The sequence below is a fragment of the Pristis pectinata genome, chromosome 5 (assembly GCF_009764475.1).
Source record: "Pristis pectinata isolate sPriPec2 chromosome 5, sPriPec2.1.pri, whole genome shotgun sequence".
NCBI lineage: Eukaryota > Metazoa > Chordata > Chondrichthyes > Rhinopristiformes > Pristidae > Pristis > Pristis pectinata.
In genome coordinates, this window is record NC_067409.1 from 68,034,762 (window position 1) to 68,053,730 (window position 18,969).

Consider the following 18,969-nt stretch of genomic DNA (forward strand, 5'->3'; position numbering starts at 1 on the left):
CTTAAACTTTTTATATTTGTTGAGGGATTCATTCATGCATAGCTGCCTAAACATGATGTATGCTTCCTTCCTTTTCCTGACCAGGACCTCGTTATCTCTCATCAGCCAGGGGTCCTGAACTTGTTATGTCTACCCTTCACCTTAACAGGACCATGATGCCCTGGACTCTTGATATGACCCTTTAAAAGGCTCCCACTTGCCAACTATTCCTTTGCCTTTAAATAGAGACACCCAGTCGACTCCAGCTAGATCCTGCCTAATGCCCTCAAAGTTGGCCCTGCTCCAGTTCAGGACATTAACCTGTGGACTTGTTCTGTCTTTTTCCATAACTATTTTAAAACTAATAGAATTGTGGTCACTGGTCCCAAAGTGCTCCCAACTGCCACTTCAGTTACTTGGCCCCCATTGTTCCCTAAGAGGAGGTCCAGTATTGCCCCTTCCCAGGTAGGTTCCTCTGTATATTGCGTGAGGAAACTGTCTCAGATACACCGCACAAATCCTGCCCCATCCAGGCCCTTTGCACTCTCAGTGGTCCAGTTGATACCTGGAAAATTGAAATCTCCCACTAGCACTACCCTGCTATTCTAAGAACTACGTGCACTTTCTTGACACATCTACTCCTCAAGTTCCCGCTGACTATTGGGGGATCTATAATATAGTCCTACCAAGGTGACCATCTCCTTCTTATTTCTAAGTTCTACCCAAATGGCCTTGTTAGATGATCCCTCAAGAATATCCTCTCTAAGCTCTGCTGTTATGTCCTCCCTTATCAAAAAGGCAACATCCCCTCCACTTTTACCTGTTCCTCTGTCACGCCTAAAGCATTGGTATCCGGAAACATTGAGCTGCCAGTCCTCCCCTTCCCTCAGCCACGTTTCTGTTATGGCCACAATATCCCAGTCCCTGCCTTAATTGTTAAGCTATGTGCATTGAAATAGATGCAACTTAAAGCAGTGGTCCTACCTGCTGTTTTACTGTAAACGTGGATATCCTGATTGCTGGGCTTACACTCTTTAGTTGCTGCATGTCTTCTCACTGACTTTGCCAGGGTCAATTATGAGCATCTGCACATAATTTTCAAGGAGGAGGGCAAACAGTCAGAGGTCATTGTACACATTGGTACAAACAACATTGGTAGAACAAGGGATGAGGTCCTGCAGAATGAGTATAGGGAGTTAGGTAAGAAATTAAAATGCAGGACCCCGAGGGTAGTGATCTCCAGATTACTTCCAGTGCCATGTTCTAGTGAGTCCAGAAATAGAAAGATAGGCCAGATGAATGTGTGGCTGAAAAGTTAGTGCAGGGGGCAGGGATTCAGGTTCTCGGATCATTGGGATCTTTGTTGGGGTAGAGGGGACATGTACAAGAGGGACGGGTTGCATTTGAATGGGAGGGGGACCCCCTACCAATCTAGTTTAAACACTCCCTGGTGGCAAAAGCAAATTTCCCCACCAGGATATTAGCAGTTCCGGTTCAAGTGCAAATTAGTGTTATTTAAAAGATATATTTAAAACCTATAAAAAAGTGCACAAGAATCTTAACTTGACATAGCTTGAGTTATATTCAAGGGAATAACCAGCTAAAAATATGAAAAGGTTGTTGGTTTCTCCCATTTTATTTATTAATTTAGTATACCAAATGAAGCACATCAAGAACAGACTTTTATAATATTTGGATAATATGCATTGAATAATCTATCATAGGAGAAAAAAAATGCAACATATGCACATGATGTTCCAATTTCCTACATGTATTGGTTTCCCATAACACTTTTTAATATTTTGCTATAGTTTACAGATGAGAATTGTTACTGCTTCTAAACACATTAGTAAAGTAATTTCTCAAAGGTGATCCTGCTCTATTGTCATCAGTGTTATTATTGCTTATTTTCTGAAGTTGTAATGATTTAGATTTCAACGGACCCAGTGAAAGAATCCTGGCATCCATAGATTTAGCATTTTCTCAACTAATGTCTGGCCTACAGAGCAGAAAGTCAACTAGATTAATGCACAATCAATGGGACTACTGCTTATTGCATTCACAGTCCCCTACACATATTTAAAATTTTAAATGAAACAACAATTAAAAACAAACAATAATTGCAGGTTCTGTAATTGCTAATCATTACACTTGAATTCTGATAGCAGTAAATAATCATCAGATGGTTAATTGGGGTGAAATTTGTCAAAATGTTACCATTAATACATGCTGTACTGGCTGAATTCAAACCAGACAGATGTGCTGAAATGTCTTGTCACTAATGGCTCTTAATTAAAAATAGTCAGTCCAACATTTGCTGTACAGAAGTCTGCTTCTTGAAACTGGACACCCTGCATTAATTAGCCAAGCACAATTAAACAGACAGTGTACAAGAAAAAATAGGATGTTCGAGAAATGCTGGAGTTAATGGATTTGCCAGCAGGCTTCTTTTAAAATAGAGTCAAGAAGTTGAAAAACATTGAATGAGGGAAGTTACTTCAGAACTTGAGACCTCAGCTGTTTCCTCAATTCTCTTGTCCATTTCCACCATTTCCCTTCTGTCATTCGACTTCATTTGTAAGGTTTATTTTTACATGTCTTTTCCAATTGCCTGTTCACTCTGATACCTAATAATTTTCATAGCATTTTGTTTTTCTAATGCCTTCCCAAGATTCCATTTTTGTAACATTATGCAAGTTTTTCTATATTTTCAAAATGTAATTGCTGGCCCATTTAACAACAATTTATATTTATAAAATATCTATAACATGGTCCCTAACATAGTGCATTATACACAATATAACAAAGTCACATATCCCAAGGGACTTCACAGGAGATTTAGTAGACCAAATTTGGCAAAATGCCTGATGATTAAATGCTTTCTAAATGGACCAGATTTTAAGGAGCATCTTAAATGAGGAAATTAAGTTGGAGAGGACAAGGAGAGGGTAAAAGAGATCTGGAATGTACAAGTGTCCAGAATTGGAGGAGCACATATTTCTCAGAGGGTTGTAGAGCTGGAGGATGTTACAGTGATGGGGCAGGATAAGGTCCTGAAAGGTGATTAGGCTGATGGTACTCTTAGTGTTGTTTAATAGTTTCAAGATTTATGCCCAGCAATGATGAAGAAACCTAGAGACAGGATAAGGATAAACTTGGAGGGGAACCTGCAGTCATAATGCCCTATTTGATTGCTGCCTTTGTCTTTTTAACTGGTAAAGTTCATTGGTTTCAGAAGTGTTGTCAAACTCGCTTTGATGAATAACTGCAGTGCATTTTGTGGATGCGACATAATGAAGCCACAGTGCATCGTGAAGGAAATGAATGTTTAAGATAATGAATGTAGTGCCAATTAAGCAGGCTTATTTGTCCTGGATGTTGAATATTATTAGAGATGCTCCTATCCTGATGCTCCTGACTTGTGCCCTGTGGATGGTGGTAATGTTTTGGAATGTCAGCATACCCAAGGTTCTGACCTGCTCTTACAATAACAACATTTATGTGACTTGTCCAGTTGAATTTCTGGTCAATGATGACCCTAGTATGTTGAGGATGGGGGACTTAGCAAAGGTATTGCCTTTGGATGTCAAGAGTAGGTGGTTGAAGATTGTCATTGATTGGCATGTGTGTGCCATGATCATTACATCCTATTTATCAGCTCATGCCTGAATGTTGTCCAAGTCTTGGGGCATACAGGCACAAAATTCTTTGTATTTGAGGAATCGTAAAATGAAACTGAACACCTTGACCTCATCAGCAAACCTTCTATCTTATGATGGAAGGAAAGTCATTGATGAAGCACTTCAAGATGGTTGGGCTTGGGTAAAAGCCCTGAGGAACCCTGCCCTGAAACTGTGGTGCTACTCTGCTGGTACCACAGTTTCTGCTGAAACTGTCCATCTACAGATCGTCTGAGGTTTCACAACATGTCGATAAAGCAAAATGGGCACCACATCTTGGAGAAAATGAGAAAGAAATGTACCACTTTTTGCAAGTTGTCATGGTAAGTGTGTTGCACATTGTTATACACTTTATGGAGCAATGTGAGTGGAGAATCCACAAGACTCTGACATGTTTAGCTACCTTCCAAGTACACAGGCAAGTACATGTTTTTAATAGAACATTATTATTGCTAACTCAAAGTGCATTCCTTGAGGGTTATTAAACATGTCATCTGTTGTTCAGTTAGGAATCTCACTTCTGAGTCAGAAAGTGGTAGATTAAGTTTTAAGGAGACACGAGAGATTCAGCAGATGCTGGAATCTGGAGCAACACACAAAATGCTGGAGGAACTAAGCAAGTCAGGCAGCATCTATGGAGGGAAATAAACAGTCATCAGGACTGGAAAGGAAGAGGGCAGAAGCCAGAATAAAAAGGAAGGGGTAGAGGGAGGAACACAGGCTGGCAGGTGATAGGTGAGTCTGGGTGATAGGTGAGTCCAGCAGAGAGGGGGGAGGTAAGTGGGTGAGGGAGGAGGGATGAAAGAGAGTGATGTAAGAAGCTGAGAGGTGATAGGTAGAAGAGGCAAATGGCTAAAGGAGCAAGAATCCGGTATTAGATGACAGTAGACCATGGAATAAAGGGAAGGAGGTGAGAAATGAGAGGGAGGTGATGGACAGGTCATGAGGGTGGGGGAGGGGAGAGAAGAGGTGAGGGGGGCACAGGAATGAGGGAAAACAAAGGGGGAGGGGAAGGAGGGGTATAAAGGTAAAACAGGGGAGGGGTTTCCGGAAGTTAGAGAATTCGATGTTGAGGCCGTCAGGTTGGAGACTACCAAGGCAGAATATGAGGTGTTGTTCCTCCAACCTGTGTCTGGCCTCAATGTTGCAGTAGAGGAGGCCGTGGATAGACATGTCAGTATGGGAGTGAGATGTTGAACTGAAGTGGCTAGCCACCAGGAGTTCCTGGCTGTTGTAGAGGAGGGAGCAAAAGTGCTTGACAAAGCGGTCACCCAATCTGTGTCGGGTCACACCAATGTAGAGGAGGCCGCACTGAGAGCACCAAATTAAATACCTAACACCCTCAGATCACAGGTGAAACGCTGCTGCTTTACAAACTCACAAAATATGTCAGCTGCATTGGAAAATTGATTAACAAATCCTCTTCAGACTTCTCAGGCAACATTTATAGCTTTTTGCAGCTGGTTTTAGAAGAACCAAATCCGGCCTAGTCTGCTGAGTATTTCCAACATTTTCTGTTTTTATTTTAGATTTCCAGCATCTGCAGCTTTCTTTTAAATTTCCTTTTGGGAGAACAACGTATTGTAAAAAAACAAACATTAGAAATGCAGACCAAATAAGATTCAACTCATTCACGATCATTTCCTCCTTTCAATAGGATGTTGAAGGCAAAAAAAACAATTTGTGAAGATATCCTGAAAACTTACGAAAAGTATAATTTCTTTACTCACTCTCTCACTGGCATGTTTATTCTCTTGCTTATAGCACTCTTCAGCATCTAATAATACGGGTTGCCTATATCTACTTCTTTTGATCCCAAAATTATATGATTCTTTCATATACATTTTGACAATTCAGTCTCAATGTGACATCACAGTCCACAGTTCACAATTGCAATGTAAAGACCAAAATTGTTCTGTCAGCAAAGATCACTGCCTAGAAATTGAACCCATTTGTGGATGTTTTTGCAATTTTATCTGGAGCTGATCATGCCAGCAATCATTTCTGAGTGAAATCAAACATACTGGGATATTAGCCCAAGCACTTCTGTGCACATTCCACCTCAGCAGGGCTGCCATTTTTCCAATGTCAATCACGCACCAAATGATATCATGCATCACACAGGGCATATTCCCTCCACTATTGGTAGAAATAGGAACTTCATGTACTTTATCAATCACCACACAAATCAGAAAATCAAACATCCGATAGCACTTCAAGGGTCTGCACTGTCACATCTGTATCTTGTGCAAAATGTCTGCCAGCCTCACTTTTCAATGTTTAACCTTATATAAAATGATTCACTGATTCTCCCCTCACTGATCCCAGACTCTCCATTCAGGTCAGTTCCAAGCTGCATGCTGCAATCACTGGCCCCTTGTCCTGCCCATCCCTTGCAGTGGTATGAGACCACTCCTGACGTAGTAGTCAATTAGATCAGATGATCACGTGGTGTGTGCCCAGGCACAAAAGGGGGCACATGATGTCCTCCCTCCCCCAGGCTCCTCTCATCTCCATAGCAATCTTTCCTGATGCTGAAATGTGGCACTCATGGGGAGAGTTCTGTAGGGATAGGCACACCTCCCAGCAGTCACCTAAATAGTGACACGCCAGCTGTGAGCTCTACATGGAGATCTTGATGGGAATAGCGTGGGCCCTTTCTTATTGCTTCACAAATACATTAGCACACTCCGCAGCACATGTACAGCATACCAAAATGCACAACTGACCTATCAACGCAGAATGATACAAATTATATTTTGTGGTTCAAGAGAGCTGATCGAGAATATATCCTTACTAAAGTGTTCAGCATTCACACTATCACTGGATCCTGTGTTTGAATTCATTATTTTCACTTGTGAAACAATGGAAAACTATTATTGACTGGTTCTACAAGTAAAATTACATATTATAACTTGCAAAATTAAAATAACATAAACAGTACTCAAAACAGCATTTTTTGATATGAGTGATTGAACAGCACTTGACTGTTGAAATCAATAGGACTCACCAAAATAAGGTGACCAAGGAGAAAATTTGAATCTATTTCTTTCTTGAGACCATTGGGGCTTGGTCCATTTGGAAAATATCTTTCTAAGCATGGTAATCCTCCACTTCAAACTTGCTATTTAGTGAATATAGAAGTCTGAAAGGATATTGTCTCAGTAACTCCTGACATAAGTCACTGGTTGTCATGAAGACTGTGTATGTGAGAAGAAAATCATCCAGCAAGATATCTGCAAAAGAAAACTTTGTTAAACTGAAGTGTCTCAACATTACCTCTTTCAGCAGTGTGAATTATTTACTACACAAAATGGACTAAGCCTGCAAGTTGAAGGATTAAAAGGATTATTTACTTTTTACAATGCAGCAATATAATTCATCACTGCTGCCTAATCACGTAATCAAATAAAGCCGAAATGTTCAGTACTTACCTTATTCCAAGATGTATTTTATTAGACAGAATAATATCTTCATTTAAGAAGTTATGGTAAGACCTTATATTGCATCCCATATCCTGACTTTCTAAGAAATATAACTGAATACACCATAGAACCATAGAACACTACAGCACAGAAAACAGGCCATTTGGCCCTTCTAGTCTGTGCCAAAACTTTATTCCGCTAGTCCCATTGACCTGCACCCAGTCCATAACCCTCCAGACCTCTCCCATCCATGTATCCATCCAATTTATTCTTAAAACTTAAGAGTGAGCCCACATTTACCACATCAGATGGCAGCTCGTTCCACACTCCCACCATTCCCAGAGTGAAGAAGTTCCCCCTAATGTTCACCTAAACCTTTCCCCTTTCACCCTACAGTCATGTCCTCTCGTACTTATCTCTCCTAATCTAGGTGGAAGGAGCCTACTCGCATTTACTCTGTCTATACCCCTCATAATTTTGTAAACCCCTATCAAATCTCCCCTCATTCTTCTATGCTCCAAGGAATAAAGTCCTAACCTGTTCAGTCTTTCCCTGTAACTCAACTCCTGAAGACCCGGCAACATTCTAGTAAATTTTCTCTGCACTCTTTCAATCTTACTGATATCCTTCCTATAGTTAGGTGACCAGAACTGCACACAATACTCCAAATTTGGCCTCACTAATGTCTCATACAACCTCACCAAAACATCCCAACTCCTATACTCAATACTTTGATTTATGACTGCCAGGATGCCAAAAGCCTTTTTTACAACCCTGTCTACCTGTGACACCACTTTCAGTGAATTATGTATCTGAACTCCCAGATCCCTTTGTTCCTCCGCACTCCACAGTGCCCTACCATTTACTGTGTATGCCCTACCTTGATTTGTCCTTCCAAAATGCAACACCTCACACTTGTCTGCATTAAATTCTATCTGCCATTTTCTGGCCCATTTTTCCAGTTGGTTCAGATCCCTCCACAAGCTTTGAAAGCCTTCCTCGCTGTCAGCTATGCCTCCAATCTTAGTGTCATCAGCAAACTTGCTGATGCAATTTACCACATTATCATCTAGATCATTGATATAGACAACAAACAACAACGGTCCCAGCACAGATCCCTGACGCACACCACTAGTCACAGGCCTCCAGTCTGAGAAACAATCATCCACTACCACTCTGTCTTCTCCCACACAGCCAATTTCGAATCCAATTTACTACTTTTCCATGGATACTTAGTGTCTGAACCTTCTGAACTAACCTCCCATGTGGGACCTTGTCAAAGGCCTTACTAAAGTCCATGTAGACAACATCCACAACCTTTCCTTCATCTACTTTCTTGGTAACCTCCTCGAAAAACTCTACAAGGTTCGTTAAACACGATCTACCACACACAAAGCCATGTTGACTATCCTTAATCAGCCCTTGGCTGTCCAAATACTTGTATATCCGATCTCTCAGAACACCTTCCAATAATTTACCTACTACTGATGTCAGGCTCACTGGCCTGTAATCACCTGGTTTACTTTTAGAGACTTTTTTAAACAACGAAACTACATGAGCTACTCTCCAGTCCTCCGGCACCGCACCCGTGGTTAAGGACATTTTAAATATATCTGCCAGGGCCCCTGCAATTTCTACTCTCGTCTCTCTTAATGTCCAAGGAAATATCTTGTCAGGCCTGGGGGATTTATCTACCTTTATTCGCTGTAAGGCAGCAAGCACCTCCTCCTCTTTAATCTCTATATGTTCCATGACACTACTGCATGTTTCCCTTCCTTCCATATACACTATGCCATTTTCCTGAGTAAATACTGATGCAAACAAACTGTTTAAGATCTCCCCCATCTCCTGAGGCTCCACACATAGATGACCACTCTGATCTTCTAGGGGACCAATTTTGTCCCTTACTACCCTTTAACTCTTAACATACTTGTAGAAACCCTTTGGGTTTACCTTCACATTATCTGCCAAAACAACCTCATGTCTTCTTTTTGCCTTCCTGATTTCCTTCTTTAGTATTTTCTTACATTTTCTATACTCTTCAAGTACCTCATTTGTTCCTAGTTGCCTATACCTGCTATACACCTCTCTCTTTTTCTTAACCAGATCGCCACTATCCCTTGAAAGCCAAGGTTCCCTATGCCTGTTATCTTTGCTTTTAATCCTGGCAGGAACATGCAAACTCTGCACTCTTAAAATTTCACCTTATTCAAAAAAGGTAGTAGGGATAGTCCAGGGAATTACAGACCAGTGAGCCTTATGTCTGTGGTGGGCAAGCTGTTGGAAAGGATTCTTAGAGGTAGGATCTATGATCATTTAGAGAATCATGGACTGATTAGGGACAGCCAGCATGGCTTTGTGAAGGGAAGATGATGTTTCACAAGCCTGATAGGGTTCTTTGAGGAGGTGATCAGACAGATTGATGAGGGTAGTGCAGTAGATGTGGTCTACATAGATTTTAGTAAGGCGTTTGACAAGGTTCCGCATGGTAGGCTTCTTCAGAAGGTCAGAGGCCAAGGGATCCGGGGGATGCTTGGCCATGTGGATTCAGAATTGGCTTGCCTGTAGGAAGCAGAGGGTTGTGGTGGAGGGAGTGCATTCAGATTGGAGGGCTGTGACTAGTGGTGTCCCACAAGGATTGATTCTGGGACCTCTACTTTTCGTGATATTTATTAATGACTTGGATGATGGGGTAGAAGGGTGGGTTAGCAAGTTTGCAGACGACACAAAGTTTGGTGGTGCTGTGGATAGTGTGGAGGACTGTTGAAGATTGCAAAGGGATATTGATAGGAAGCAGAGCTGGGCTGACAAGTGTCAGATGGAGTTAAATCCGGAGAAATGTGAGGTGGTACACTTTGGAAGGACAAAATCCAAGGCAGAAAACAAGGTTAATGGCAGGATTCTAGGTAGTGTGGAGGAGCAGAGGGATCTGGGGGTTCATATCCACAGATCACTGAAAGTTACCTCACAGATGGATAGGGTAGTTAAGAAAGCTTATGGGATGTTAGCTTTCATAAGTTGTGGGATCGAGTTTAAGAACCGCGAGGTAATGGTGCAGCTCTACAAAACTCTGGTTTGACCACACTTGGAGTATTGTGTCCATTTCTGGTCGCCTCATTATAGGAAGGATGTGGAAGCGTTGGAAAGGGTGCAGAGGAGATTTACCAGGATGCTGCCTGGTTTGGAGAGTATGGATTATGAGGAGAAACTAAGGGAGCTAGGGCTTTATGCTTTGGAGAGAAGGAGGATGAGGGGAGACATGATAGAGGTATACAAAATATGTAGATAGACAGCTAGCACCTCTTTCCAAGGGCACCAATGCTCAATACAAGAGGGCATGGCTTTAAAGTAATGGGTGGGAAGATCAAGGGAGATATCAGAGGGAGGTTTTTCACCCAGGGAGTGGTTGGTGCATGGAATGCGCTGCCTGTGGTAGTGGTGGAGGCAGGTATGTTGGTCGGGTTCAAGAGATTGTTAGATAAGCACGTGGAGGAATTTAAAATAGGGGGATATGTAGGAGGAAGGGGTTAGATAGTCTTGGGCGAGGTTTAAAGGTCGGCACAACATGGTAGGCCGAGGAGCCTGTATTGTGCTGTATTGTTCTATGGTTCTATGGTAAGGCCTTCCACTTACTGAACACATCCTTGCCAGAAGACAACTTATCCCAATCCACTCTTCCTAGATCCTTTCTCATTTCCACAAAATTGGCCTTTCTCCAATTTAGAACCTCAACTCGAGGACCAGACCTATCCTTATCTATAATTAATGAAACTAATGACATTATGGTCACTGGACCCAAAATGCTCACCTGCACATACTTCTGTCACCTGACCTGCCTGGTTCCCTAATAGGAGATCCAGTATTGCGTTCTCTCTCATTAGTACCTCTATATAAAGATTTAGAAAACTTTCCTGAACACATTTGACAAATTCCAAGCCATCCAGCCCTTTCACAGTGTGGGAGTCCCAGTCAATATGTGGAAAGTTAAAATCCCCTACTATTACAACTTTCTGTTTCTTACATCGGTCTGCTATCTCACTACAGATTTGTTCCTCCAATTCTCTCTGACTATTGGGCGGTCTATAATACAACCTTATTAGTGTGGCCACACCTTTCCGGTTCCTCAGCTCCACCCATATGGCCTCTGTAGACGAGCCCTCTGGGCTGTCCTGTCTATGCACAGCTGTGATATTTTCCTTGACTAGTAATGCCACTCCTCCCCCTTTCATCCCTCCCCCTCTATCACGTCTGAAACAACGGAACCCTGGAACATTAAGCTGCCAGTCCTGCCCCTCCTGCAACCAAGTCTCACTAATAGCAATAATGTCGTAATCCCACGTGGCAATCCACACCCCAAGCTCATCTGCTCTACCTACAATACTCCTTGCATAGAAATAGATGCACCTGAGAACATTTCTATCACATACAAACCTTTGATTTCTGTCTATACCTGCAGTCCTTGCATGACGTTTTTTCTCCTCCACCTCACTATCTGCTCTAACACTCTGGTTCCCCTCCCCCCACGCAAATCTGGTTTAAACCCCCCGGGGCAGCACTAGCAAACCTACCCACAAGTATGTTAGTCCCCCTCCATTTCAGGTACAAACCGTCCTGTCGGAACAGTTCCCACCTTCCCTGGAACAAAGCCCAATTGTCCAGAAACTTGAAGCCCTCCCTCCTGCACCATCTCCTTAGCCACGTATTTAGCTGCATGATCCTCCTATTTCTAGCCTCAGTAGCATGTGGCATGGGTAGCAATCCTGAGATTGCAACCCTAGACGTCCTGTCCTTCAACTTTGTACCTAATTCTCTAAACTCTCTTTGCAGGACCTCCTCCTCTTTCCTATCCACGTCTTTGGTCCCTACATGGACCACGACATCTGGCTGCTCACCCTCCCTCCTGAGAATACTGAGAACTCAATCCGAGATATCGAGGACCTTGGCACCAGGGAGGCAACAGACCATCCGGGATTCTCGATCTCTCCCACAGAATTTCCTATCTGTCTCCCTAACTATCGAATCCCCTGTCACTGCTGCTCTCCTTTCTTCAAATGAGTTATTCAAATGAAGGTTGTTTGCAGTTGATTTTTGAAGTTCAATTGAGTGTTTTTTTTCATAAAATGCCACATAGGTGACAATGACCACAACTTAGGGAAATATAGAATGATGAACTGATAAAGAACACATGGTGCACTACCATGCCTTATCTGATATATTTTTTCTGGGCAGATTTATTTGCATATAAGGTAGTTATATAAACCTATAAGGTAGTTTCCCTGTAATAATAACACATTGAATAAAAACATAAGAAATATAAACAGGAGTGGGCCATCTGGCTCTTCAAGCAAACAACTACCATTTGAGTAACTCAAGGTATATTCAGGTACAACTTTTAGCCTGCTCTGCCATTCATCAAGATGATGACTGATCTTCTACCTTGGTACCATTTTCCTGCACTACCCCATATCCATTGATTCTTTTAATATCCAGAAATCTATGGATCCCTGTTTTGAATTAATTCAATCAGTAAGCCTCTAGAGCCCTCCAGTGCAGAGAATTCTAGAAGTCCATCACCCACTGCATAAAGAAATGTCTCCTCATCACAGTCCTAAATGGCTCACCCCTTTCTATCAAACTATAACTCATGGTTCGAGACGCCTCAACCAAGGGAATATTCTCTCTGCATCCAGAGTCTTGTAAGAATTTTATACGTTTCAATAAGGTTTCCTCTTATTCTTCCAACTGCTGGAGAATACAGGTCTAGACTACACAATGTTTCGTCATACCATCCCTGTATCCAATTTGGTCACACTTCACTGCACTCTCTCTGTGGCAAGTATATCCCTTTTTATGTAAGGAGATCAAAACTGTACATTTCACTCTAGGTGTGGTCTCTAACATCAACATGGGGAAGCATTATTTTGTCATCATTATAAAATATTAGAACCCAGTAAGACCATAAAACCATAAGACATAGGAGCAGATCAGGCCATTTGGCCCATCATGGCTGATATATTTTTCCCTCTCAACCCCATTCTCCTGCCTTCTCCCTGGAACTCATGACGCCCTTACTAATCAAGAACGTATCAACCTCTGCGTTAAAGAAATCCAATGACTTGGCCTCCACAGCTATCTGTGGCAATGAATTCCACAGATTCATCACCCTCTGGCTAAAGAAATCCTTCTTAATCTCTGTTCTAAAGGAATGTCCTTCTATTCTGTGGCTGTGCCCTCTGGTCCTAGACTCTCCCACTGCTGGAAACATCCTCTCCATGTCCACTCTATCCAGGCCTTTCAATATTCAGTAGGTTTCAATGAGATCCCCCCTCATCCTTCTAAACTCCAGCAAGTACAGGCCCAGAGCCATCAAACGCTCCTCATATGTTAACCCTTTCATTCCAAGGATCATTCTCATAAACCTCTTCTGGACCCTCTCCAATACCAGCACATCCTTCCTTAGATAAGGGGTTCAAAACTGCTCTCATATTCCAAATGTGGTCTGACCAATGCCTTATAAAGCCTCAGCATTACATCCTTGCTTTTATTTTCGAGTCCTCTAGAAATGAATGCTAACATTGCATTTGCCTTCCTGACTACCGACTCAACCTGCAAGTTAACTTTTAGGGAATCCTGCACTAGGACTCCCAAGTCCCTTTGCACTTCTAATTTCTGAATTCTCTCCCAATTTAGAAAATAGACTGCGCCTTTATTCCTCCTACCAAAGGGCATGACCGTACACTTCCCTATGCTGTATTCCATCTGCCACTTCTTTCCCATTCTCCTAAACTGTCCAAGTCCTTCTGCAGATTCCCTGCTTCCTCAACACTACCTGCTCCTCCACCTATCTTTGTATCATCCGCAAACTTGGCCACAAAGCCATCAATTCCATCATCCATATCATTAACATATAACGTAAAAAGCAGCGGACCCAACACTGACCCCTGAGGAACACCACTAGACACTGGCAGCCAAACAGAAATGGCCCTCTTTATTCCCTCTCTTTGTCTTCTGCCAGTCAGTCAATCTTTTATCTATGCTAGTAACTTTCCTGTAATACTATAGGCTCCTATCTTGTTTGGCAGCCTCACGTGCAGCACCTCGTCAAAGGCCTTCTGAAAATCCAAGTAAACAACATCCACTGACTCTCCTTTGTCTATCCTGCTTGTTACTTCCTCAAAGAATTTCAACAGATTTGTTAAGCAAGATCTCCCCTTCAGGAAACCATGCTGACTTTGGCCTATTTTATCTTGTGCTTCCAAATACCCCGAAAACTCATTCTTAAAAATGGACTTTAAAATCTTACCAATCACTGAAGTAAGACTAACTGGCCTATAATTTCCTGCCTTTTGCCTCCCTCCCTTCTTAAAGAATGGAGTGACATTTGCAATTATCCATTCCTTTGGCACCATTCCTGACTCTAGTGACTCTTGAAAGATCACTGTTAATGCCTCCACAATCTCTTCAGCTACCTCCTTCAGAATCCTGGGGTGCAGTCCGTCCGGTCCAGGTGACTTATCCACCTTCAGGCCTTTCAGCTACCCAAGCATCTTCTCCTCAGTAATTATGACTACACTCATTTCAGCCCCCTGACTCTCTCGAACTTCTAGCATGTTGCTGGTGTCTTCAACAGTAAAGACTGACACAAAAAAACTTATTCAGTTCATCTGCCATTTCTTTGCTCCCCATTACTACTTCTCCAGTGTCATTTTCCGGTGGTCCGATGTCCACTCTTGCCTCTCTTTTACTTTTTATATATCTGAAAAAACTTTTGGTATCTTCTTCTATATTATTGGCTTGCTTACCTTCATATTCGTAGACTGCTTGTCTATGTTAGAGTCACCCCATAAGCTTTTGATTGCATAATGTCCATGTGGACATGATAGACCCTCAACTCAAATATATTGCACGTCTTGCACACAACATGTGCTAAACTACAGAAGAGTGTCCATGGTCACAGAAGAAGATAGCAACAGTGATTACACTTAAGTTTATTTACCATTGCTCATATTTCATGGAAAAGTGAAGCAAATGCACCAGCTTTGTATCCATATGACATGCCAGGAGAAATTTCAGTGCTTTTAGAGGCGCTCAAAAATTTCATACTATTGCTTTCTGTGTTCTAACTGAAAAATAATTCAATATTATAGCAGAGTTCTTGCTTTTTGAGGTAAATAAATATGCTTTTGCTTCACTTGAAGGAAATAAATTATAATTGGATTTGGGAATGTTAAACAGAAGTAAATTGATGGAAAAGGCAAACAGCACTGCAAATTGATCAACAGTGTTCTGAATTTATTGGCAAGTTGGGTCTCTGTATAGAAGCCCTGAACATGAACACTTACCAGAAAAGTCTGGATGACTGTTGTTTGTAAGAGATGGGTAATGAATGTCAGCAAGTTATTCAGCCTTGGGATGCATTAAATTTGTATAACTTGAGTAAAATTTCTGGATTTTAAGCATCCTAAACTTGAATCCAACATGTCCTGATCCCCACTTTGGCAGGATTACACCTAAATCTAATACATCCCTTCAATGAATATCTTGTAGATGGATTTGGAACACTTGCTGCACTGCTGGACTTAATGTAGCAGCTCTGAGGCTCAATCTTACTGAATATTTACTCTGGGGTATGAGCTCTTGGATTCTGCATTCAGCAGATAAGAAATCCATGGTGAAGGTAAGCTACTTATTTTTTAATTTTTTTGATTTGTTAAATCTTTTAATTACTTATAAGTATTCTTTTGGTTTTTTCTAACTAATTCTACTTCTTAAAAACATTGTTCAATAAATTTTAAGTTATTTATTTCATTTTTAATTGTTTGCAAATGGTTCTGAAAATAAGAGACATCAAAAATCTCACATACAAGTAGAAAATGCTGGGAAAACTCAGGAAGCCAGGCAGCATCCATGAAAAGAGAAGCAGTCAGAAAGGTCTTCTACCTTTCATCACACAGCTCCTACAAGAGATGAGGTTAGAGGCAGGCTTTGCAGGTTGCAAAGCTCTTTGGGTGCTGTCTCGGGGTGGGGTTTCTCTAGATGGCACTGAAGGCTCTGGCACCACACTCTCCTCTGGAATCTGAGAAGCTGAAGACAGCAAGGTGAACCATCCACCCCAAGACCAGGTATTTTGTGAGTGTACACAAGAACATGTGGAAATAGGTGTAGAAATAGGCCACCCAGCCTCTTAAGCCTGGCCTGCCATTTAATATGATCATGGCTGATCTATGCTGGCCTCAACTCCTTTTGTGTGCCAGTCATAGAGGCATAGAGTGGTAGAGCATAGAAACAGACCCTTTGGCTCACTATGTCTATGCTGACCTAATCCCACTTACCGGAATTAGTTCCATATCCCTCTATGCTTTTCTCATTCAACTGCCTGTCCAGATGCCTCTTAAATGTTGTTACTGTTCCTGCCTCCACCACATCCTCTGGCAGCTCAATCCAGATACTATGTGTGTGAAAATTTACCCCTCAGATCCCCCTTTAAACCTCCTCCCTCTCACCTTAAGCCTACGCCCTCTAGTTTTAGTCACCCCAACCATGGGAAGCAGACTCTGACTATCTCCGCTATCTATGCCTTTCATCATTTTATACACCTTTATCATGTCACCTCTCAGCCTCCTTTGCTACAGCAAAACAGATCCAGCTTTTCTGATTTCTCATAATTCCATAATCCTCAAATCCTTGATCTTTCAAATATTTATCTAACTCCATTTTAAATACTTCAAATGATCTGGCTTCCACCACCCTCTGGGGCAGAGAATTTCAGACAGTCACTACCCTCTGAGCAAAGAAAATCTATGCACCTCAGTTTTAAATGACCATCCCTTTATCTTGTGACCATGTCCCCTTATTCGTGACTCTTTCACTAGTGAAAACAGCTCAACACCTGCACTATCAAGCTCTCTTCTGACCTTATATTTTTGAATAAGGTCATCCCTCATTCTTCCAAACTCCGAGGAATATAGACCAAACTGTCTAGCCTCTCTAGTCCGTGTGGGATGACTATGGACAGTGATTTATGCTCACGCCAGCATGATCTGACTCAGTGTGATAATGATCAGATAATCAGTTGCAGTAATGGCCATTGAAGGATAAATATTGATATTGACACCAGAGATAACTCCATTATCATTCCCTAGTGTAATACCATAGGATCTTTAATGTCCAATTGGGAGAATAGATGAGTCTGGATTTGACATGTTATCCAAAAAACTGCATCCCTGACAGAACAGCACTTTGTTGTTATTGGACAGGAGTTATTTGATGTTAGACAGTTGTGAGGTATTGCAGCTGAGATCACAGGGCTAAGCTGTTAATTTCCTTTCTGACTTAATGGGGAAAATAATTCCATTCACACTTAAATATCCTTATGTGCTGTAGCTTCTTATGAGTCTTTTGTGAAAGCTGGAAGGAGACAGAAAACATTGTTTGTACCTATGATTTGTCTTTACCAGTCTGAAGCGAGCATGGGGCCAGGACTTCTAATTTGCCAGAAAAAGGAATTTATTTTTTAAAACTGTCTTTTTATAAAAGATTAATTAAATCCCTTGAATGATATCATATTGAGGCAAATCAATGCCTAAGAATGAAAGGCTTCTCCCATGCATTACATTTTGGATAGATATGCAATCACCCCTGCAGTGTGTACTTCAGGTCTCTCCCTGTCCAAATTCAATTATTTTAGAGCTGCAAAATTTCATCACAGCCTGGCCAAGATGGCTTGATGCCAGCATCCCCAATTAACTAGTCTGTGGAAAACCATACACGTCTATTGCCTTCCATTTCCTACAGAAGTGCTTTTTCTACATTTTGCAATTACAACATCCATTTTTTAGACTGGGGCAAAACTAATGATCTAGTGTTTTTTTCTGCTGTACTGTTATAATGCTAACAATGTAGAGTTTACAAGAAAATATTACAAAATGGTTTCTGAGGTGAAACAAAAAATCATTGAATGTATTACCTAGTTTAGCACCACCCATTTTGGGGCCCTACATGTCACTGATCAGTTCGAAAATTGGTTTCTGGTGCATGCATGTACATTTGTGGTGCAATTCATGCTAGATATCATACTGTTATGAGGTCTTACTCTTGCACAACTAATGTCGATGTAAGTATGCAGAGCTGACTGACCATTTGGAGCTCAATATTCCAGCTCACACTATTAACCTCACATATCTGAATAAAAGTTCAGAAAAAAATGAAAAAAACTTCACATTAATGCTACTTAAAGGAATTACCAACCGCTTTCAGGTTAATTGCTGACTGAGTTCTACTGGCATTGCTACAATGTCACATGTTTTTAGTGCTCTGTGAAGTTCTTTATAGTTGCTGAAGTCTGCAGGGAGTGGTATGCTAGGTGATGAATAACTTGTTCTGAGTTCAAGAGTTTGTACAAACAAGTTGCTCCCAGACATTCCTCTAGACATGCAACATGACTGGGAGAGTGAGCGTAAGCTGCTAAAGGAGGGGTGAGGATGAGCTCTCAAGAGGAGGCTGTGTCTTCAGAGATGTTTAGGGAGCAATTCTCCAACCTTAACCACAGAAATGAACAGAGTTTGAAGCATCTGATCTTCAGTACTGTTGTCCTCACTAAAATTGGCACACCAAGCAAAGCAAACTTCGCATTGCCATTGGCTGTGAGAGTAACGGAGGCCATTTACATTTATCCTTCAGGGTCCTTCCAAAACTGGTATTGGAGATATCTACAACACTTGCTGACAACTGGTACATAAAGCAGGTCACACTTAAGAGAGAAGATTACACATTAATCTTTTATTCATAGAGCAGATGGCAGAGCAAGAATGCAACTTCAGGTAGATTACAAACCTCTATATGGTGTAAGTTACCATTAACTGCACAAACATCTGCATTAAATGGAC

The 18,969-nt window shown here is 41.6% G+C and overlaps 1 protein-coding gene across 1 annotated transcript in view; it reads right to left on the reverse strand.

Annotated features, from left to right (window-relative positions):
* Window positions 1–18,969, reverse strand: part of rapgef5a (Rap guanine nucleotide exchange factor (GEF) 5a) — an 84,605-nt gene that overhangs the window by 57,958 nt on the left and 7,678 nt on the right. The window contains exon 2 of the mRNA XM_052016582.1: window positions 6,813–6,895. Coding sequence (XP_051872542.1) covers window positions 6,813–6,895 — 83 coding nt within the window. The remainder of the gene's footprint in view (window positions 1–6,812; window positions 6,896–18,969) is intronic.